This window comes from Impatiens glandulifera, chromosome 7 (genome assembly GCF_907164915.1).
Source record: "Impatiens glandulifera chromosome 7, dImpGla2.1, whole genome shotgun sequence".
Lineage (NCBI taxonomy): Eukaryota > Viridiplantae > Streptophyta > Magnoliopsida > Ericales > Balsaminaceae > Impatiens > Impatiens glandulifera.
The window spans coordinates 45,335,405-45,359,772 of NC_061868.1; the positions used below are offsets into that span (position 1 = coordinate 45,335,405).

At 29.4% G+C, this 24,368-nt stretch overlaps 2 protein-coding genes across 4 annotated transcripts; one reads left to right on the forward strand and one right to left on the reverse strand.

The window, feature by feature from the left end:
* Positions 1–9,256: 9,256 nt before the first annotated feature.
* On the forward strand, positions 9,257–22,422 carry LOC124945430. Of its 3 annotated transcripts, none has more exons than XM_047485871.1 (14): positions 9,257–9,465; positions 9,640–9,759; positions 9,869–9,956; positions 10,550–10,649; positions 10,740–10,813; positions 11,597–11,668; positions 11,761–11,838; positions 12,468–12,592; positions 13,843–13,915; positions 14,223–14,284; positions 14,356–14,736; positions 17,867–17,969; positions 18,875–19,082; positions 22,320–22,422. In XM_047485871.1, the coding sequence occupies exons 2-13, from the start codon at positions 9,680–9,682 to the stop codon at positions 19,076–19,078; spliced, it is 1,440 nt and encodes a 479-aa protein (XP_047341827.1). In that variant the 5' UTR covers positions 9,257–9,465; positions 9,640–9,679; the 3' UTR covers positions 19,079–19,082; positions 22,320–22,422. The 3 variants fall into 3 exon arrangements, with proteins under 3 accessions (XP_047341827.1, XP_047341828.1, XP_047341826.1); XM_047485872.1 differs by lacking the exon at positions 22,320–22,422 and adding an exon at positions 19,985–20,437 and having other exon boundaries at positions 9,625–9,759; XM_047485870.1 differs by lacking the exon at positions 22,320–22,422 and adding an exon at positions 19,985–20,437.
* Positions 20,531–22,071, reverse strand: LOC124910042 (acidic leucine-rich nuclear phosphoprotein 32 family member B-like). The gene is made up of 3 exons (XM_047450667.1): positions 21,955–22,071; positions 20,841–21,176; positions 20,531–20,575 (listed from the first exon to the last, which is right to left on the reverse strand). The coding sequence occupies exons 1-3, from the start codon at positions 22,069–22,071 to the stop codon at positions 20,531–20,533; spliced, it is 498 nt and encodes a 165-aa protein (XP_047306623.1).
* Positions 22,423–24,368: the final 1,946 nt, after the last annotated feature.

Sequence of the window (24,368 nt, forward strand, 5' to 3'; positions counted from 1 at the left end):
AAGTAATCACATTTAAAATGAATATTAAAATAAATAGTTTTTGAATAAAATAAAACTAAATGATTGGTTAATTTTGAACCGATGACACAAAAATGAATATTAAGAATAGAAAAAGATATAACATTATAAAAGGAGAGAGATATGATTAGGTGGATGTTTATAACAAATTGAGGAAGTTTGGTGATTATATCTTTGAAAGCAAGATATTTATGCCAAACAAAATTTATTGAGGTGGGTTAAGAAGAAAAAAAATCAAATATACACAACTATATAACATTGCAACCTGTGTTTTTTTTTTCAATGGTGAGTTTTCAGATGTGAATATATTTTTATTGTTGTTATTTTCATTTAAGAGATTATTTGATATTATCTTTTATCATTTTTATCATTTTTAAATTTGTACTTTGTGTTTGAAAATATAAAGTATAAAATCTAATTAACTAGAATAACTTAAATATTTATATTTTTTAAAGCAATAAATTAACCTGACTATGCATAATTATGTTTTTCATTTCAATTTAAAACATTAAAAAAACTCTTAAGTTAATATTTATCTAATTTATTAAAAGTAAAAGAAAAATAATATATATATATATATAATAATAATAATAATAATATTTGTATATTATTATTTTTCATTTAAAAAAGAAGAAGATCCCACTAGACATGTTCCTCGTTTAAACTTAAATTAACTTTTAATAATAGACTAATTGCTGAATAATAATATTTGTATTTTATTAAATGTGAATATATATATATATATATATAATTTATCATTTTTATTAACTTTTATTTTACTTAATTCTTAATTATTTATTATTTAAAAAATAAATTAGTTTTTTTACAGTTCTACAATGTATATGTGTTTTCGTAGTATAGTATAAATACAATTAAATATATAATAATATTAATATATTTATTTATCTTTTATATTTTATAAAAAAAATTAACTTTATTTTTGTATAATAATATAATTTATAATATATATATATTAAAATATCCATTTATATAACTTTATAATCGCCATATATTTTTCTTAGAAAAATATTATATAACATTGCAAAAATTCTCCAAAATCGACAAGAATAATAATAAAATAAGTTCCACTAAAAATGGGACGGGTGATATTCAACTCATGTCCTCCTTAGCCATCCTCGAGAGAATTCATGCCTACTTAATTTTCTTATCAATAAAAACACTATAAATATCTTAATTCCTAATATATACTTTGAATAATATTAAATAGTGTTACATATAACTTTTATATATATATAAAAAAATAACTTATTCTTAAGAGATCAAATATCATATTACAAGTTCGATTTTTACTTAAATAAAAGTTGGAGTCATTGATAGTTATGGAATCGTGTTAATTTTTTATATTAAAAAATAAGTATAAAAACAAACGGGACTTATAGTTTGATTAACGGAATGACTGAAATTTCATGTGCAACATACACCTGCTTCTTGCTTTTTACTGCCACCACAGCTCATCTCTTCTGACTTTAAGAAACTGCCCTTCATATCTTTTTTTCCTAATATACCCTTCTATTTTATCTTTTGCACATGTATGCACACGGCATCATTTGTTTCAAATTAGGTTATTATTTATTTTAAAATAAATAAATAAATATGTTGTGCCCCTTTAATTTGTGACATTTTTTTTTTTTTGTTATAACGTGACCTGTCTTATATTAGGTTTATTGGTTTATTTTGACTAGATTGATAAAAAAAATGTATGAAATATAAATAAGTTTATTTGGATATAATGGATTTTAGGACATTTAAGTCTCTAATGTTGTTAAAAATTACGAAACGTGTTACTGGGTGATAGGATTTAATAATTTAAAATTTAAAAAATTTGATAAGGATAAAATGATATTTTAAATAGAGGAATGAAGTGATTGAAAAAATAAAATGATAGAAAAAAAGAGAAAAAAAAAACTAATTTAATCTAAAATAAATCAAATAGGACAGACCCCATTGTCCTGATATTTATCTTTTCAAATATTGTTAGTTTATTTTATATAAAATTATAAATACATTTTTTTTAATAATTTAATTTAAATATTCTATTTCTTCATTTCATAATAATCTATTTTTAACTTTATATCATAAAGATCTAAATATAATCCATTATTTGTTTGTAACTATATGTTCTATCCCATTTTATCAATTTGTATGATAACTTACACATCTTATATTTAGTTATCTTTATTTGTAATAGACTTAAGCTATTCAATTGAGATAAATATGTAGATATATAATAATAGAAGATAAATTATATGATAAATTAAGATTTTTTTAATAAAATAAAAATAAAACAATAAAAGTTATTTAGATGATACATAGAGATAAAAGTGTAAAAAAAATTAAATATATTTTTTATTTAAAAAAAAAAGTTAGTCATGAATAATAATAATAAAAACTTACATTCTCTTCAATATTTATTTTGACTTACATTGATTTTGTAACGAGAGGAACTTATTAAAAAAATATTATTATTAGGTTATTTAATTATTCACTAAATAAATTTATATATATATTTTTATTTTTATTTTAATATATATCTTAATATTTGGGATTACCAGTTTCAAGGTTTTATATTATTTTTTACTATTTTTTTTTTTAATTTAGTTTTAAAGTTTTAAAATTTTTTATTCTTTATTTTATGAAATTAATGTTCACATATCTAATCTCGCGTTTTTGATAAAAGTAAAATTTAAATGATAAATTTCAAAATATTGATTACTTTTTACGTTTTTAAATAATTTTATAAATTAATTGTCACACACTTATAACTAAGAATTTATATATTTTTCAATTTTTTTTATTTATTTTCTCTCTTATTTAGAGATTTTTTTTATTTTTTTTTTAATAACAAAAGTTAGATTATATTTGTATATGTCAAACAAAATGGATTGTTCCATTTTTTAAGACAGAAAAATACTATAAGATCGAATTATGTGTTATATAACTTATATCACAAACTCTGTCTATAATTGGTAAATGTGTAATTTAAGGTAGTATGGTTGAAAAGTGGGTGTGCTGTTTTTTTTTATTGGGATGTGTAAATTACTAAATTTGTCACATTCTTGTGATTTTAAAAAACTTAACTCATGAGTTTAAAAGGTTTATGCTTTGTCTTCATTTATTTATTTATTTTTGCTAAGAAAGTTAATCAATTTGTCAATATTACATCATCTCCATCTTGCATAACTCATTTTTTTGAACTTTTAACTATAATTCAAAGTTTCCTAAAGGTATATTTTAGCTAGCTAGTATATTCCTTTCAAAAAAAAATAATTATCTTAAATTTTAGAATATTGTGATTATATAGTTTGATTTTGGACATCTAAATCTTTTTGCATACTCACTTATAAAAATGAGCATACATGTTTGTATTACACAAATAAAAATAATAGGGGGAACATGTCAACAAAAAAAAGAGATCAAGACAATTCAATGCTCCTTTGTAGGCTATTGATTCAGCAAATTAAAAAACAATGGTGTGATTTGATGTTTGACATTGAAATAGTTCCTAAAATAAAATTGATCATTTATGTTCATATTACAAAATAATAAAGAGAGCTAGCCAATAAAAAATAGAGGTAACACAACACAAGTCAAAAGTGTTGTATCATTGCATAAGTTTTGATACTGGACAGCATAAGTTTTGATACTGGACAATATAAGTTCCCTGCTATATAGATGAATTCACGTCTCATTTTTTAATGAAAATACGTTAATTGAAGTATACTATTAACAGTTGAGGTTCTCATTGTAGTTCTAGTATTCTTTTGGTCATATGTTGTTACCAAAATGTATTAAAATGAAATCTAATCAAATTGAACAAAATGATAAACTAATAAGAAGTAGATAAACTAAACCAAGCAAAATGATGGTTGATGAATGCATGAAGTTAAGAGCTTAGTCTATGCTAGAATTTTAAAAGGGATGAATATTTGTTTAGGCATTGTGGAGATGGTTATTGAAATTAATTGGGTTATTTGAAAAGTTAGAATTAGTGGTGATTTTTGAGAAATTTATATTTTATTTTAGTAAAAAAATATTAATATATAATGATAAAATAAAAAAAATAATAGTTTAAAATTAATGTATTTTAGTATTTTAATTAATGAATTAAGTGATATAATAAATAAAAAAAGAATGAAATAAATAAAAATTATTTAAATAACCAAATCCAACACGACTTTCTATCGTATAACAAAAATGTGATTTAAAACAAATCCATTTATACACTTATAGTAACAATGATTTAACCACCAATTGATTATATATTAACACAATTCAACAATCTTTCCTAACCAAGAGAGTAAAAAGTGAAATAGATCATATTTATATTTTTATTAACAAATGTCAATGCCCATTACAGGGTCCATGAGCTGCCATGGATGTGATATCTCAAAGTAGGGAACATTGGGCACATGGAGGGGCTTTGTAGTGACTAGTGAGTGGGTAGTGAGAAGAATGGTGTCAAATAAGGAATAATAAATTTATGACATTACTAGTATTATTATTTTTATTACTATTAAAAAAAATGATCCCACAATCTCATTTTTTTAAATGTTTTTATGGGTAATTACATGATTGTTTGTATTGACATTTTAGGTTACAAAAGTATATAGTATTTAATAATATGTTTTAGTGTTACTTGTAATATTTGTTTCAAAATTGAAATACAAAAATAATGCAAATTTAATTTATAGTATGTATATAACAAAATATGTCCAAAATTTAAGTGGATATCACCCCCCAACAACACATGATCTCATTAATTGTTAACATATGAATGACCACACATTACTACTTCATATAATTAATTTCCATAAACATATTATTACTATATTTCATATACATTTAATTTTTATTTATTTTTTATTTAGAAAGTTAACACGATTACACAATGAGTTAGCTCACTTTAATTTACACTTAAGTTAGGTATGAGTTCACGAAAATGAAAAAAACTAATAAGACTTATTTAAAAACTTTTATTGTTATTATTATTTCTTATTTGAATCAATATTAAATGGTATTACTAAAAAAAAAATATTAAGAATTAAGTCCCCATCTATAACAATGACAAATACAAATAATCTACAATTATTTAAAGAGAATCTTGTTAATAATCTTAAAAAATTGTAAAAGAAAAGTATGTCTGTTAGTGGTTGACGCCTACACATGTAAGATTGGGTCTGTTCTGGAAACACAAATTGACAACGTCTCATTTCTCTCTATATATTTATTTCACATTATTTAATAGATAAATAAAAACTATTCAAATTTGTACAAACAAACAAATGATATAAAATATAAATTATTCACTCTTTTCTGAAAAAGTCCATTGTCATATTTGTCCTTTACATATTGCGCTTGTTATTGTGGGCCTAATATTTTAGCCCAATACATGTATGTTATCTTACTAATTTAAGAAAAGTTGGCTGTAACTTGTTGGTGATGACTTTATTCCATTAAATCTTATAACTTGTTCGTTTTAAGAAATAAAAAGAATAATTTTATAATATTTTTTCTTTAGTTTGTTGTATATTAAAGAACTTATATTATGAAATGTGTGATTAGGACGGATCTATGTAGGGTCTCGGGTGGGTTAAAGCTCACCCGAAAAAAAAAAAAACTTTTTTTTACGGTTAAAATGTAAAATTACCTCTTAATTTTTAATTTTTTTGATAAAACTTACCTTTATTTACTCGTTTTATCTAAAATTTTCTCGTTATTTATTTAAATACACCATAATTTTTTTTAAGCCCACCTCACCACCGAATCTTTGGTCCGTCTCTCTGTGATCTATCTTATCTAGGTCGTTTGATAAATACGATATTAGATGATATCGAACCAAATTTGACCGAAATTTTTGGTTAAATTTAAATTCAACTTTATCGATTATATTTGAACCTAAAATATAATATAAATTAAATTATTTATGTTAAATATAATACAAAATCATTAATATTTTTAATGTAACAACTTAAATTTTTTTTTCTTCCGTCTTGACTCTTCAACCCCATAAACATTTATGGGCTGAACCTGGGCCTGTATCGATTATAAATTCATGTACAAAGACTATATATCGACATATAAATATGTATAATGAATTGTTTTAATGTTTAGGTATTTGACTATAAATATTTAAACAAATTGTTTCATTTAAATAAACTCACAAATCAATTTTTATTATATCAAATTGTAAGAAACACGTATATAACTAACATTAATTTAAATATTCAAACAATTGATATCTATTTTAAATCATAATTTTTTAATATTAAAATTCTCTCTATCTAATACCCAACATACCCAACATACTATTGTATTATTTTAGTGTAAATTTAATTTCGAACATATTTCATATATAACATTTTAAAATAAGAGAACACATTAAAGAAAACTAGGAAAATTTATGTACAGTACATACGAATAAAAGTAAAAATAAAATAAATTAAAAAAATTATAATAATATTTATTCAATATTTAAAATTATTAAAATAAAAAATATAACGTTTTCATTCCACATTTTATTCACTTCGATAAAACAACTTATTTTCTCACATGTTTCATCACATATTTTTTCTGAATGAATCTCTCATTTCGTGACTTTACACTTTCACTTTGTTAATCAAATATTTGATTCATATTTTTTAATAATTAGCATCGTGACCTCACACTTTGGTTAATTAAATATTTGATTCATATTTTTTTAAACACTTTCAAATGATACCGGTCTATTATCCCTCGACAAACCACATCTTAATCACATTTGGTTAAAGGTTGTACTTGTTTTGTTAGGTTGCAAGTTCGAAACGTGCAAATAACATTTTTAAATTTATTTTTAACCGTTTTAAGTTTATGGGCGGGTCAACCCACAATCCGACCCAAATATCCATTTACTATCACATAAATATCCAAATTAACCACAACTCTCGACCTGACAATCCGGACACTTTAAAAATTAAGCACAATTATATATATAGATTAGTTAGTTAAAAATTTGAACTTTTATTGTTAAAACGTCTCGCGTTCATCAAATTTGGTGTTGAATTTTAAATATAAAGTGTTGTTAGCTTAGTTGGTTAAATGATTGTACTTGTTTTTGTTAGGTTGCAAGTTCAAAACCTACAAATAATAAAATTTTTAAATTTATTTTTAACCGTTTTAAGTTTATGGGCGGGTCAACCCACAATTCGACCCAAGTATCCATTTGCTCTCACATAAATATCCAAATTAACCACAGCTCTCGACTCGACAATCCAGACACTTTAAAAATTAAGCATCATTATATATATATATATATATTAGTTAGTTAAAATTTGAACTTTTATTGTTAAAATGTTTCGCGTTCATCAAATTTGGTGTTGAATCTTAAAAATAAAGTGTTGTTAGCTTAGTTGGTTAAAGGGTTGTACTTGTTTTGTTAAGTTGCAAGTTCAAAACCTACAAATAACATTTTTAAATTTATTTTTAACCGTTTTAAGTTTATGAGCGGGTTAACCCACAATCAGACCCAAGAATCCATTTACTCTCACATAAATATTCAAATTAAACACAGTTCTCGACCCGACAATCCGGACACTTTAAAAATTAAGCATCATTATATATATATAGAGAGAGATTAGTTAGTTAAAAATTCGAACTTTTATTGTTAAAATGTCTCGCGTTTATCAAATTTGGTATTGAGTCTTTTATATAAAGTGTTGTTAGCCTAGTTGGTTAAATGGTTGTACTTTTTTTTTATTAGGTTGTAAGTTCGAAACCTACAAATAACATTTTTAAATTTATTTTTAACCGTTTTAAGTTTATGTGCGGGTCAACCCACAATTCGACCCAAATATCCATTTACTCTCACATAAATATCAAAATTAACCACAACTCTCGACCCGACAATCCGAACACTTTAAAAATTAAGCATCATTATATTTTTTCCGAATGATTCTCTCATTTCGTGACTTTACACTTTCACTTTGTCAATCAAATATTTGATTCATATTTTTTTAATAATTAGCATCGTGACATCACACTTTGGTCAATTAAATATTTGATTCATATTTTTTTTAACCACATTCAAATGATATCGGTCTATTATTCCTCGACAAACCACATCTTAATCACATTTGATTAAAGGTTGTACTTGTTTTGTTAGGTTGCAAGTTCGAAACCTACAAATAAAATGTTTAAATTTATTTTTAACCGTTTTAAGTTTATGGGCGGATCAACCCATAATTCGACCCAAGTATCCATTTACTCTCACATAAATATCCAAATTAACCACAACTCTCGACCTAGCAATCCGGACACTTTAAAAATTAAGCATCATTTTATATATATATATATATATATATATATATATATATATATATATATATATATATATATATATATATATATATATATATAGATTAGTTAGTTAAAAATTTGAACTTTTATTGTTAAAATGTCTCGCGTTCATCAAATTTGGTGTTAAATTTTAAATATAAAGTGTTGTTAGCCTAGTTGGTTAAAAGTTGTACTTATTTTGTTAGGTTGCAAGTTCGAAACCTACAAATAACATTTTTAAATTTATTTTTAACCGTTTTAAGTTTATGGGCGGGTAAACCCACAATTCGACCCAAATATCCATTTACTCTCACATAAATATCAAAATTAACCACAGCTCTCGACCCGGCAATCCGGACACTTTAAAAATTAAGCATCATTATATATATATATAGATTAGTTAGTTAAAAATTTGAACTTTTATTGTTAAAATGTCTCGCGTTCATCAAATTTGGTGTTGAATCTTAAATATAAAGTGTTTTTAACTTAGTTGGTTAAAGAATTGTACTTCTTTTGTTAGTTGCAAGTTCGAAACGTACAAATAACATTTTTAAATTTATTTTTAACGTTTTAAATTTATAGGCGGGTCAACCCAAAATCCGACCCAAATATCCATTTACTCTCACATAAATATCCAAATTAACCACAGCTCTCGACGGTGATCGGACACTTTAAAAATTAAGTATCATTATATATATATAATTATACATTGACCCGAACCCATTACCATTACTATTTACGGCTAACACAAATATTGGACCCATTACTATTTACGGCTAACACAAATATTGGACTTATGATTAGAAATTTAGAATACTCTTTTTAATTGGATATAAAGTCAAAATATTTATTTTAGTTTATATTATTGAAATAATTTAAGGAGAAATTTCTGACTTAATAAAAAAAAACCTGAAAAGAGGTCAGAAATTCTTGAGGGAGAGAGAAAGACTTGGAATCGAAGCAATAGGGGATCTTCTTCGATTACTTACTTATCCATAGATTATATATCGCCGCATATAATCGATCAATGTTCATCCACTTTCAAGGAAACCGAATTCCCGACGCCCCAATCAGCTATCATCACAAGCACCATTGCTAATTCTCCCGCCAATACCTGTAAGTTTCTGTAATTAGCAGAATTTCCATTGATTTTAAGTTATTAGATTCGATTGAATGCTTAAGTTAGATTATTATGTATGCCGTATTGCCCGGGGCATGAGATTGTTATGTTTTACTTTGATTATCAATGTTAATGTCTCTGCTCATCGATTGTAGCGTTTGATGATTTAGATATTTGGTGGGTTTGCTTGCTGACGAAGAGGGTAGGCAAATGACGAAGAAAAACAGCAGCTGTGCTGTTTGTGAAAACTCGAATCTTGCTTCAATTTGTAGCTGTTGTGTTAACTACAGGTTGGTTTAGACTTTTTAGTTCTATGCTCAATTGTATTACTATTCGAGTCTGTTCTATAGATACCGACTTTGGAGGACTATTTTGAGGCTGCTCTTTTGTTTTCTGCAGGCTAAATGAATACAACTCTACATTAAAAACACTCAATAACCGCAGGGTTTTTCTTTACTCAAGATTGAGTGAAAATCTTGTGGCTAAGGTATTGTCTAACTTTCTTATGAGCCTGCTTGATTTCTCTTTCTGTGTCAAGTTTCAGTATGTTTATATTTGTAGGGTTTACATGAAATTTTGTGCTAGTCCAATGGGAAATACTTATTGCATATACATTATTGGGATCCTATTTTTGAAAGGATAAAACTCATTTCATTAATCCATTTTATCACGAAAGTCTCAACCAAATGGTGAAAAACCCAACATAAAAACACTTCAATACAAGTTATGACATTATTTGTCAAGATGAAGAGCAAAATTCAAGAAACATATAAAGGAATCAGCACTCCATTTAGGAGAAAAAAAAGTAAAAATGAAGCATGACAACCAGTTACGAACATCCAACTAATAAACAGTTTCCTATAACAATTTTCTTCATCTTTTCTGCTTCTTAGTAGTCTTATTATGCACATGAAAAGCTTAACTATGTGACAAAAAATGAGACAGCTAGAGTACATGAATGCTTACTTTTGGAAATATACACTGTATCATTCGCGTTCCATTATAAAAGCGATTACTTGTTAATTCGTCTATTATACACTTTTCTCACTTGAATGTATGCTATGCCACGACCTTCATCAGGGGAAAGCTGATGATCAACTTAACTGGAGAGTTCTTCAAAATGAGAAGCTAGCAAAACTGCGAGAGCAGCTCAGAGTTAAAAAGGAACAACTTGCACAAGGTTGGTTGTTCTTTATAACCAAGTGTGATATAATTACCTCCTTCCCTGAAGTAATTATTTGTGTGACTTCTGAGTAACTACAATTTGCAGGGAGAATCAAGATCGAGAAAACATCTAATGATATAAAATCCAAATATGAGTTATTGGAATCAGCTATGAGTACGGTATTGCTACTTGTCTCTTTCTATGCTTATCATGACAATAAGGTAGTATATTATAGGAAAGAAGATCAAATAGCCCCTGCACTTGTAGCTAATGATCAAATAATCCTTAATCCTATGAACTTCTGGAAGTGCACTTTAGTGTTTTCGAGGCAAATGTTTACACTACAGATCATGCATGGGGGTCATACTAGTTTGGTACTTTTTTGGACTTCCATGGAGATTCCACTATCAATAACAGAATAAAAAATCGAAAATTTTCTGTACACCACATTTTGAATAATTACAATTCTATTTAATGCATTACATTTAAAAGGCTAAATAGCCAAACAGTCCTTAAGTGTCCTGGCTGGTTTATTTAGACTTCCTGCACATGATTGTGAGATGCCCTTTTAATGAAGTAGCCCAGTCCTTAGCCGTCCAATTCATATTCACGTTTTGCATCTCAGACATTCATTATTAGGGTTTCATTTAGAGAACCCTAATTCATATCATAGACATTTTAATAAACTTTAAATTCTGTACAGTATGCTTGTTTTACATCTCCATTGTTGATCAGTTAAAAGAACTATAGCTATTTTAGATGTTTTAACAGATAATGTTGGTTTAACAAACTGTATATTTGACATTATGATGTTAATTATATTCAAAACAGACATCAGAAACTAAATAAGTAACTCTTAGCAATTAAGTCAGAATTAGTAAAGTGATTCACAAACTAGCACTCAGGGTTCTAATGGAATATTTGAACTAATTTGAGGCGTCATTTACCACTTCTCTTTACAGTTGGAAAGGACTCGCGTGGAACAACTAGAAAAGCACTATCCTAACTTTATTTGCACTCAGAACTTGGGGCTTGTGAGTATAGCTGGATGCTAGATCTGTTCATTGGGTCTTCCTTACTTGACCTTGCTGTTTTCTCATTTATCCTGTATATTGTTATCCTGCAGATGGCAATCACTTCTGTACTTCTTCATAGGCAATCAGTGGTCATAAAGCAGATATGCAAATTGTTTCCACAACGTAGGGTAAGCACTTTTAAGATGACTACTTCTGCAAAGAGTGGTCCTAGACAAACTTCTGAATCTGTTATGTAGATTTTTCTCTATACGCTTAGGCTACGATATTCCATTAGACATATCTAATATCAAGAGTACAACTTGCCTCTCTATCCGTTATTTATTAAAGTTTTCTATAGCAATCTATCACACCCAGCTTTAAATATCACATGATAGCTTAATATAAATCATGTTATAACATATTTCTAGCTTGAAAGATAATACATTTTTACATAAATGGACAAACGTAGATGTAGACGTAAAAAAAGCCAACTTTAAAATTATCTCTGATTCTTTTTTCCACCTTTGTGTTTGTATTGCATATATGATTATTAGTGGACGTCCTGTTATGTATATTGAAGCCCACTGTTCATAGAATTAATCATTCAAAAGTACTAATTTTTCATTACAGAGGTTTAGTACTCCCTATAGTTTTGCTTTTGAGTTAGAAGGGGGCTCCCATTAGTTTAAATAAATTTTATAGAAATCATTGCCATGTTGCTTTATTTTTGGAACTATTAACTATGGAACATATATTAGTTTAGACACAAACCCTCAGTCTGTTCACTGCACGTGACACGATTCATTCCATGTCACAGGTGATTTTAGAGGGAGAAAGAAAAGATGGCTGTAATGGGCAATATGATCAAATATGCAATGCAAGGCTACCAAGAGGACTTGATCCCCATTCAGTTCCATCAGAGGAGCTAGCTTCCTCTTTAGGGTAACTTCTTTTTTACTTTCCACATCGCCTCTGTATTTTGAATCTCTTCAGATTTCTACCATGAAATGTTCTGTCTGGAGTGCTTAAGCTCCATTGTACATCTTATGTCATTGTGGACCATATTTGGTTCTGAGTATGCTTGCAGGCATTCACATGATATAGAGTAAGAGTAGGGTATTTTCCCCACTCAGATTTAATAGGCTTACAAATATAGTTGACTGAAACTGTTCTACATGTACATTGACTTACATCAAACACAGACATCTTTCCAGAATTGCAATCCCATGTGAAGCAATTTGGCATCCGCCTCAGTCTGCTTCATGTATATATTGTCCACATCCTAGATGAAGTCCCTTGCAAAAGTTCCTAGGTAGTTAGCTGACTAAGCTTTAGTTATTGGTTCTAACCTCGTCACATTGTTTTAAATGTTGGAATGGGTGTCCAGTGGTTGTATGTTGAATATATGACATACAATTGATGTAACAACCATTTACTATTGTCTAATGTCCATGAACATTTTTTTCTACATGGAATATTTTTTCTTTGGAACCGGTCACATAATCTTGATTTATAGCAAATGCTATTAATAGTCACTTCTTTGTCTGAAAAGGTCATATTATGTTGTGATTGAACATTATTGTGGAAAATACAATCTAGGTGCACTTTTATTATTTCCACGGCTCATTTATGTCTACATAGAAAATTGTATCTCATTATTAGTTTATCTTGTATTATCTAATATTGGGATCTCCTTGTATTTGTTAGAACATCAAAATACATGAAGAAAATCCTATTCTCTTCCAAATTCAACATGATATCAGAGCTGTTTCAAATTGAGAGTTTTTCACTGCCTCCTCCAATGGCAAAAATAGCCATTGGTGGAGCCATTTATTCAAAGTGATTGGAGGTTGTTTGTCTTCCCAAGCAAAACTCAATTATGTCTACCTAGGAAATGGTTATCTCATTTATTAGTTTATCTTATATTATCTATATATTGAAATCTCCTTGTATTAGTTAGAACATCAAAATATATTAAGATCTTTTCTTCAAAATTCAACAATTATGGAATAGATGGAGATGCTTAATTATGATTTAGCTGATGATATTTTTCTTATACTATCCTTGTTTTGGAATTTTGTAACTCTGATAAAACATTTAGCTTCTATTTGATAGTTGTAAAATGTTGCTAGAAGAAAAACAGATATATTTTATCATGCACTAATCAGTGGATGCTCATGGCTGAAATGCAGCTACATGGTTCAACTTCTAAATCTTGTGGTGCGCAATATTGCTGCTCCTGCTCTTCATAACTCTGGTTTTGCTGTAAGTTTTTGCATGTCTCCTTATACTATATGAACTGTGGTTTACTTGCAGACATGTTTGGTATACATGAATTAAGAGAGTTTTTTGGGGGCTTATTTTCTGAGCTATATTGCTGATGTCACTTGGCCAGTCACTCCTTGAAATCTTTCAGAATAAACTAATCTCGTAATTTTTCTGATTTTCCTGTATTTGCCCCTCAACTAAGGCCTAATTTCATACAAAAAAAACATATGCTGGGGAGCTAATCATAACAACTTACCTATACGAAATCTCCTTATGTTTTGTACTTGTGGATTAATTTATCCAGGGTTCCTGCTCTCGTATATGGCAAAGAGACTCATATTGGGACACCCGTCCATCTTCTAGAAGGTATTTGTGATATGGGTTAATAAATTGAACTCTTGTTTGGTGTATCTTAATATCAAATTTATGCATGTCAGCAATGAATACCCACTATTTATACCGAGGAAAATATTTTGTTCCACTGGCAATGAAACTTCATGGTCGGATAAAAGCTCAAGTAACTTTGGCGTTGCTTCCATGGAATCAGAAAGGAGGGCACGTTTGGACTCCTCTGGTAGCAATAATATCAATTACACTTCTGCATCATCGCATTCTGTTGAATCACATCAGGACCTGCAAAAAGGAATTTCACTTCTCAAAAAAAGTGTGGCATGTGTTACAGCATATTGTTATAACTCACTATGCCTAGATGTACCTTCTGAATCATCAACATTTGAAGCATTTGCGAAGTTGTTGGGGACATTATCTTCTACTAAGGAAGCTCGTTCTGTCTTTTCTACGAGGATGGCTGGGCAAAGGTACATTTTGTTGTCTCTCTTTGTTGCCTTTTTTATCATCTCTGTAACTCTTTATGTTTATTATTTGAAGAAAACTAGTATGTTTCTCATTCATACCGATATGGAGTTACACATGGAAGAACAATTTTTTGCAAATCAAAATAGCATATAGAAAAACAGAATATACTGCTGCTAGAGTAGTCATAATCTGTAAAACATTATACATCCGATGGAGCATGTCCGTCCGGCATGCAATTGCTTCGGGTTGACTTCAAAGGTAAACTCTTTTAAGTTCCAAATCAACAAGAGATGAGGTAGAGCAAGCCGAATGACCCATTTATATTGTATTTGAAGAATCTCTACCAAAAGTTCTAGGCGGCAGCAGCCTTCCTTCTTGACCGAAGGTTGGTAATCAACGACGGGATAGTTCGTGCCAAATGAAGACTGACTATTTATTTTTATGGTAAAAGTAGTGAGGACCCCCAAAAAATCATGCGAGGGTACTTGTAATATCATCTTCGAACTTTTCCCCCAAAAAGATCATCTCTGAACTCTCTTTACTCGCCAAATGGAATCCGACTCCACGATTTGGAAAGAAGGGAATCAGAGAACTTTAAAAGGGAAAAGTTACGACATTGAAAGAATCAAAGAATTTCTCCTTCATGCATTCACATCAATCAGGAAAAGAGGTGCATGCACGGGATGAGTCTCTTTGATTATGAAATGAAAATGTTGTGACATTTTTTAAAGAAAACAAAAACAAATGAAAACTGACTCCAATATTCCTACCTACCTTTCCTTTACCACAAGAGAGGATGAAAACATATTTGTGTAAGACTCACCAACATGGTCAGAAGGTGACAGAGCAACAAATGACCCACCAAAGTTTGCTGAGTTTTATTTTTACGGAAAAGAGCAAAGACTGCATTGGTGCCACACCGAAAGAAACACCAAACAAAAAGCAAGAGATCTAGGACACCCTCTGACATTGGAGATGAAGGGTTCTGTGGTCGTTTGGAGGTTGTCTGTGATGGTGAAGGAGATGAAACTTACAGAGGTGGATATGAAGTCCATGGAGGCAATTCTCCTATGTTCAGCTACATCTCTGTCTCAGACGAAGATATACTTCATGGAAAATGTGGCTGCATTTCAACACTAAGCTCTTTGGAGCTGGAGGTGAGAGGAACTTCTTTCTCAAGAAGATGAACTTTTTTTGCTGCCCAATTATGACATTCCCCAGTAACTCTTTGGGACAGTTTAGCTTACTGTCCCTCCATATAGAGTTGTGATACGTGTATTAAAGGACTAATAAGTTTATTAATGTAATATTATTATTATTATTATTGTGTAGGAAGCTATAGGCAGTTAATAGTTAGTAAAATTAGTAATAGTTATTTTTTAGGTATAATTAATTGATATAAATAAGTAGGTTTGTAATGGATGTTATAGGTTGAATGTCTTCTCTTCTAAAAAGGCTTCTTGTCTTCCCTCTCCTTCCCATATAATTCTTCTCTTCTCTATCTCTTCTTAAACATGAATTCTTGTATCAAGGAATATAATTCCGCATCAAATGATACGGGTATCAGAGTCAAGTTCCTTGCACCAGTGATGATAGTGGCATTTACACATTTCTGTACAAAAACTTCCTAGGAACGGAATTGGAATATTTTACAAACAATATTCGTCATCATTGGTGGCCTGACCTCTTCAATAAGACTGGTCTTCATCTCCACCAACCCAGCTTCACGAAGTTCTTCGTATTCCAGTTCGTCTGGTCACCTTTCTCACCATATGGAACAGAGCAGCGGCGTCGAATGTTGTTGGGAAGAAAAACCATCAGCCTCGCCTTAACTGTTGTCTTGTTGTTGGAGAATGTTACTACCGCCTTTATCTTATGTGCCTTTGGTAGACAGAAGGAGCCATTTACAGGCCATTTGCGATTTAGGGATTGTCCTTTGAAAAAATTGGAAAATAAAGAGGTGTTCTGTGGCAATATTAGATGCATAAATTGTGCTTTAGTGGGCTAAGTCTATCAAGAAAAAATAAAAGAGAAGAAAAATTGGACAGCAACATTTCAGTCTATTCAAGACTCTTTTCATCTGTTGGATGCCATTTTCGATCAATGTTTTCAGAAACACGATATTCAATTGCAAAAAATAAATATATATCTTGACAAAAAGAATATCCAATCCATGTATTGAGGCAACATTGGAGATTGGAGACTCTAATCTATTCTTGTTGGTACAATAACTCTCCATTTGTTATCAACACTACCACAAGCGACGATGGAAGACTTTAGATCCATGTGTTGAGGCAACAATGGAGACTAATCTATTCTTGTTGGAACAATAACTCTCCATTAGTTATCCATATGTACCAAAAGTGACTATGGTAGCATCTTGATCAACCTAAATATGAAATGGGGTTTTTATTTATTCCTTCTCTCGATGTTGTGACAGATGATCCATGGTTTGCACCAACAGAGAATTTAAACTGTGTTCTCGATTAGCTATTGCCATGCATCATTTGGAGGAAATGGAAGTCACATGCAGGCCCGGACCCGAAGGTTGGATATCGATGGAGGGCCCTATGTAACTTTTATTTTTTATACTTTTTAAAAATAATATAAAGATGTATAATAGTTTAGTGTTTCAATTAACAAAAGTAACCTAGTTTAGTTGATTAGTTATTTTCTATATAAGCTTAATGACTATAGGCGGAGTTCAAACCTTAGGAAAAACTTATTTTAATTTTTTTTTTACGTTTGCATCTGACTACATGGTATCTTCAGCTTTGTTTATGACAGAGGTAAATGAAGTTGGTGTGTGTAATTTCACCAATCCTTGAGATTAAATATTTCTATAGGGAGAGTAATGATACGCTTATTAATGTGATTTGTCAAATAGGCTAGTAACATATTATTTTTATTATTATATAGGAAGTTATAGGCAATAGTTAGTTGACTTGGTTGTAGTTATTCTTCATTTATGATTAATATAATAAGCAGTTTGTAATGAATGTTGAACGAATCGTCTTCTCTTCTAAAAGTATTATTGTCCTCTCTCTCTTTCCCATGGAATTCTTCTCTTCTCCCTCATCCTAAACTCTCTTCATTGTTATGTAATAATAATGTGCAAGATTTTTTTGTCAGATCGTCAAAGCAAGCTGAGAAATTGAACAAGTCAGTGTGGAATATGAATTCAGCAGTTTCATCAACTACTTTGATGGACAGTACTCATACATTTCCAATGATGGTATGTCTTCTAATCAATCCTCAATTTTCTGCATTATTGATGTTTGGAAAAGTAAGCTCTTAAGCAATCAATGGACTTTGAAAAATCAACGGTGAAACTATAATTTTGACTGCATTATTTGTTCCATTTTGGTGACTATTTACTAACAATAGCTTTTGGGGTTTCATTTCCTTTGGATATATTGTATCTCATTTGTTTTCTTTAAATTTTTCTTGGTAAAAACCAAACCTGGCAATTGATCTAAATCCTTATTGGTTGGTGGTTCAACCTATATATGATGTGTCGTTGAAATGTTATTTAATTATTTTTTGTTGGTTTTCATCTCTTTGTTAGGCCTTTCTTTATTGTATAAATAGATTGTATTTGGTGTTATTTTTCGAGATTACTTAATCAATCTGACCCTAGATTGTCTTCTTACATGGTCATAGTTTTAATGCTTTGAACTTTTCCTATCCACGCATCATGGTTAGAAGGGGAGATGAGAGAATAACAGAAATAACATTCATTTCATAATTAAACTAATCAACATAGGTTCCTATATATAATAGACTAATCCTATTCTACCCTAACTGAAATATGAAATAAGTCTTATCTAATTATAATAAAGATAATAACAATGCTAATAATAGATCAACCTAATTAACAATCTTTATCCTATTACGTAATACAGGCTGCTATTTACTTTTTCTTGTAATTTGAAATGTCAAGATAATGTATATGGAGGATTAGGGAACATTTACTTTTTCTTTCTGTTATATATATATTTTTAATTATTATTATAAAAAATAAGTATCCAGGCATAGGCCCTCATTGACTCTGCTTTTAAGTAATAATTTAGGGAACATTTATCCTTAAATACATGTACACAATTCTCATTCCTGTCAGTTTTTCTTCCCATAATGCAGAGAAATGCTTACGATAGTAATCTTCCAAGTTCTGCGGGCAGTTTTCTCTACGGCGCGGAGTTATCTGAAAGTGGGAAGGGTGAAAACTCTATAGAAGGGTGGGATCTTATAGAGCATCCTCCTTTTCCTCCTCCGCCTTCTCAAAGCGAAGACATTGAGCATTGGACTCGTGCTATGTTTATTGATGCAACTAAGAAGAAATGATCAGGTAATTCAGCAGCCCACTACTACATTTGCTACTCTCTCTTTTTTTTTCTTCTAGAAAATAGTTGATCACATAATTCTTATCTTTAGGAAAATTTCTTTTTATTCTAGAAAAAAAATCATTTTTCTTATTTTTAGTATTGGCTATTAAAAATTAAAGAATTTGAGAAAAGGGAGTGATTGTGGATTAATATTGTTAATATCTTTGATAAGTTAAACAGTGTAAATGTGTAAAAGTAAAAAGTAAGATTGTTAAGAGTGAAAGAAGTTGACTTATGTACATGCCAAGAGTAACTTGAGGCTTGTTCGGTTATAGTATGTTATTTTTAAATAAGTTTGGTACGTGTTATTGAAAAATGAGTTATTTGGGTAAAAAGATATTAGGGGTATAAATATATAAAGAGTATTTTGATAGTGGGTTTATTTAGTCCCCACATAACTCAAACCAAACAAGGCCGGAGAACTTGTCAAAAATACTAAATTGTTCACATAGTTTATTTCCAAGATGAAATTAGCAAGATTCCATATTGTCATTGTTTCCTACTTCAATCAAGGCGTTCTTAGTGAGAATCGAATCTATACCTTTAATCTCTTATACAAGACTAGATTGTTGTTATTTCACAAAAAAGAAAACAAATGGAGCTTTAAATGTTGCCTTGTTTGGTTGGAGTTATTTGCAAATAACCTCAAATAAAATCTGATCATCAATTCTCTCACCATTCAAATAATCATTCTTCTTAAAGGCAATATTTTTTCTACTCTTTTTACCCAAATAATATAGTTTTCAATGACATATATAGGACAAGATTGTTTTTTTTTATTATCAAAATAACCCAGTAAGCTTACTTCACTTATTTTTGAAAGGGTAAATTATTTTATTAGAGGATTGCTCCTTCTATTATACAGATGGCTTTGAGGAGAATGAAATGCTGCTGCTTGGATAACTAAAAATTATTCTATATGTAAATTCTGCAATGACCGACTCTCTCATTCATATACATAAATCCATATTATTATTATTATATCATATGGTAGCTACCTTTAGGTTTGTACATATTCCTTCCTCTACCGAATCCAGCTAAAAGTAGCTGATGGATGGATGATGAACTATGTCTCACTTACTCTTTGGAAGCTCAATTTGTCGAATGAACCTTGTTTATGAATTTTTCTCCTTGTTGTTGTCATTTTAATTTCGTTTGTATCAGTTTGCTTTACATAGTTTTATTGTTCATAGGTCTGAGTTAGTTTCATGTATTTATTGTGGTTTGCTTTCAAGCCTGAAACTGCTTCATCTAATTTATGCAGTCTTGCAGAGTCTGTCTTTACTTTTTTTGAATGCAAATTTTGAATATTTCTAGATTTTTTGCCTGAGTTAAAGTTAACATTAAATATGTTGACATTATGTGTGCCCATTCTCTGACCTGACCTTATCATATTTATGGGTTATTTGAATTACAAATAACCCATTGGTATCATTATCTTAAGATTATAAGAGAGCTATAAATATTAGGAAAATGAAAGGTTCATAATTTGTTTGTTGACATTTCAGGACAAAGCATAAAAAAGAAAGAAAATAGTCCAGCAAAGTTAAAAACAGGATTAATTAAGGATTAGAAAGTTAAAAAAAACTCATTCTTGAGTTTCTTCTACTTAATAATTATTTGTATCTTCATTTCTTCCTCTTCTTTGGTGGCTGAATGGTCTCTTCATCATCATCCTCTTCATCATCTTCCTCTTCATCTTCTTCCGCTGGTTCTTCAACTTCTTCTTCGACTACAACTTCTTCTTGTTCGTCCTCATCTTCATCGTCGTCCTCATCACCTCCATCTTCGTGTCCTTCGTCATCATCACCTCCTTCATCAGTTCCTTTCTTTGCATTCCCATTGTTGCCATTAGTATGTTTCTCTTGTTCCTCTTCTTCTTCACTGTCTTTTTCTTCTGCAGATGATGGGTCATCTTCAGCACCTCCTTCTTCAAGGTCATTGTTTTCGACCCCATCTTGATCGCTGTCATCTTCACCATCAGCATCTACGAGTTCAGTTTTGACTCCATTCGGGTCCTTTTCTTCTTTAGAACTAATCAAGGTCATGGTAAGATCCTGATCAAGGTTCATAATTAGGAAAATATCAATTATTGGGGTGCTGAAATTAAAAGAATGTCTAATTAAGAGGGTGTTTATAAAACAAAACCAAAATTATTACGGGTTCCTAGTATTCCACGTCATCATAGTATCTTTTTCCTTCCGAAGCATATTCGAATATCTTTTCATCTTAGATAATAATAAATATATACTAATAAGCAAATAAATAAATAAAAAGACCAAGACCCCAAAAAAATAAAAGAGAAATGGACCACCTCCATAATAAATAAACTCTACTCAATTTTATGCTTTTTTTTCTTGTAAAAAAAAAAAGTTGTTTAAGGGTAATTTTTTTCACATTGTATTGACTTTTTTTTTTAAAGGGTAATTTTATTTAAATATATATATATATTATATTAACTTATGAAAGGGAGTTTATTCTAAATAGATTAGATGATATTATCTTATTTAAACTAAATACTTGATAAAAAACAAGATTTAAAGATTTTATTTTTGTGACCCACCTTTCAAGAAAGGGAATTCTAACCATAGATTTTTTGTTTTTCATTTGAGCTAACTTTTATAAATTTTAGGGTCATGAGAAAGTAAACTGTTTTCAATTTTCATTTATTATTTGGTAACTTTTCACCATGAGAAACTTGAATCAAATTTTGTATACTAGTTTCTTCCTCAAGTCTTCAACACCCTCCAAAACTTAAAATAGGGAAATTCTAATTTTAGTAGAATCGAAAAATATTTCTTGAAAAAAAAAAAAAAATTAGAGAATCCTCCTTACTTGAACGAGGCCGAGGAGGAGAGAGTTGGTAGCAGCAGCCGCCATAATGATTCCGGCGCATGTTAGCACAGTAGTAGTTGCAGCAGCTTTCTTAACATCAACCAATATCGCCTCCATTTGTACGGACAGACAGAACAGACAACTAGAGAACAGATCTAAGAAGAAGAAGACGAAAAAACAAATGTTTTTTTATTTATTTTCCAGAGAAGTAATATAAAAAAACTGAAGAATTATTGTAATAACCTTGAGATGAGATGAGAAAGGGCACTTACTTGTTCTTGTGTTCTTCTTCTCACTACTCGTACGTTCTAGTTGATCAGTTTCTGATTTATCTTACTTTCTTTCTTTCTTACTGCTTCTTTTAGGGGCAGTTCGGGCAGAGGTTCAGTTGGTCGGGCAGCCCTCCCAAGAAAATGTGACTTTTAATTAGAATCTGATTCTCTAATCGGGTCGGGGGAACGAACCTTTTTAATGCTATTTGTTTTCCCATTCATTTCCCTCAACTACTACCCTTTAATTATGCTCTCTCACACTCACTTGTTTTTAACTCAATCTATTTTAAGGGTTCGTTTGATATTCACTAGTTACTAACTAATGTTATTTAGGTTTTTAATTGGTAAAATAATCAAAACATAGTTTCTCTCAAACAAATATTGATTTTCTTCTTGGGCAATCCGATGTTTTCTTTACTATGGTTGATGTCTTATTTTTATTTGTTGTGTTTTGTTTGATTCGGTATTTTATTTAACTAGATTGAATTTTTCCGAATTTTTATAATCTGAATAATATTCCAACTGTTAGTGAGTTTACTTCTCATACCTTTTGATTGTTTTGGTGATCATTTTAGAGTCCGTATTTGAATCCATTTTAACAACAAAGGAGATAGAAATTAAAGAATCTAGTTTTTTTTTTTTTTTTCTAATAAAGAGTCATTAAAACAGGTGTTTCAGTTTGAGGACCTCTTACAAACATCATTTTATTATTTATATGAATTTCTCATTTTTTGGACCATATACGAAGATAGTACCGGCCTTGAGGATTTGGCTGCCCAGGCCTATGCAGGAAAGCATGAAGAAAAAAAATTGATTGGCCTAGTTCTAGTTAAAAAAAATTGATTGCCCTAGTTCTAGTTAAAAAAATTTGTTGTCGCGATATTTAAACTATTAATCAAATAAAAACACTCCATTTTCATCCTCAACCAATAAGATAAACATTTATATGATAAATAAAATAGTAAATTTAACTAAACTAGCATTTAGCCCGTGCATTTGCACGATTAATAATATAAAAAACCGTGAAAAAAAATTACGGATAACATTTTTAATTTTATTTTTAATCGTTTTAAGTTTATGTGTGGGTCAACCCACAATCCGACCCAAGTATCCATTTACTCAACATCATTATAATTATATATATATATATATATATATATATATATATTAGTTAGTTAAAAAATTGAATTTATATTAATATTAAAACGTCCCGCGTTCATCAAATTTGGTGTTGAATTTAAAATATAAAGTCTTAGTAGCCTAGTTGGTAAAGATTGTACTTGTTTTTGTTAGGTTGCAACTACGAAACATACCTCTAGCATTTTTTATTTTATTTTTAACCGTTTTAAATTTAAGGCGGGTCAACCCACAATCCGACCCAAGTATCCAAATTAACCACAACTCTCAACTCGGCAATCCGGACACTTTAAAAATTAAGCATCATTATATATATATATATATATATATATATATATATATATATATATATATATATATTAGTTAGTTAAAAAGTTGAACTTATATTAATGTTAAAACGTCCCGCATTTATCAAATTTAATGTTGAATTTAAAATATAAAGTTTTAGTAGCCTAATTGGTTAAAGAGTTGTACTTGTTTGTTAGGTTGCAAGTTCATTATATATATATAGATTAGTTAGTTAAAAAGTTGAACTTATATTAATATTAAAACGTCCCGCGTTTATCAAATTTGGTGTTGAATTTAAAATATAAAGTCTTTGTAGTCTAGTTGGTTAAAGAGTTGTATTTTTTTTGTTAGGTTGCAAGTTCGAAACATACCTCTAGCATTTTTTATTTTTATTTTTAACCGTTTTAAATTTAAAGGCGGGTCAACCCACAATCCGACCCAAGTATTCAAATTAACCACAGCTCTCGACCCGGCAATCCGGACACTTTAAAAATTAAACATCATTATATATATATATATATAGATTAGTTAGTTAAAAAGTTGAACTTATATTAATATTAAAACGTCTCGTGTTTATCAAATTTGGTGTTGACTTAAAATATAAAGTCTTTGTAGCCTAGTTGGTTAAAGAGTTGTACTTGTTTTGTTAGGTTACAAGTTCGAAACATACCTCTAGCATTTTTAATTTTATTTTTAACCGTTTTAAATTTAAAGGCG

Coding starts and splice junctions, on each gene's coding strand:
- LOC124910042 (XM_047450667.1), bottom strand. CDS start 22,071: ATGGAGGCGATATTGGTTGATGTTAAGAAAGCTGCTGCAACTACTACT. Junction 21,177..21,954: donor TCCTCCTCGGCCTCGTTCAA/GTAAGGAGGATT, acceptor AACCTTGATCAG/GATCTTACCATGACCTTGAT. Junction 20,576..20,840: donor AAGTTGTAGTCGAAGAAGAA/GTTGAAGAACCA, acceptor TAATATTTATAG/CTCTCTTATAATCTTAAGAT.
- LOC124945430 (XM_047485871.1), top strand. CDS start 9,680: ATGACGAAGAAAAACAGCAGCTGTGCTGTTTGTGAAAACTCGAATCTT. Junction 13,916..14,222: donor TTCATAACTCTGGTTTTGCT/GTAAGTTTTTGC, acceptor TAATTTATCCAG/GGTTCCTGCTCTCGTATATG. Junction 17,970..18,874: donor CTCATACATTTCCAATGATG/GTATGTCTTCTA, acceptor CCCATAATGCAG/AGAAATGCTTACGATAGTAA.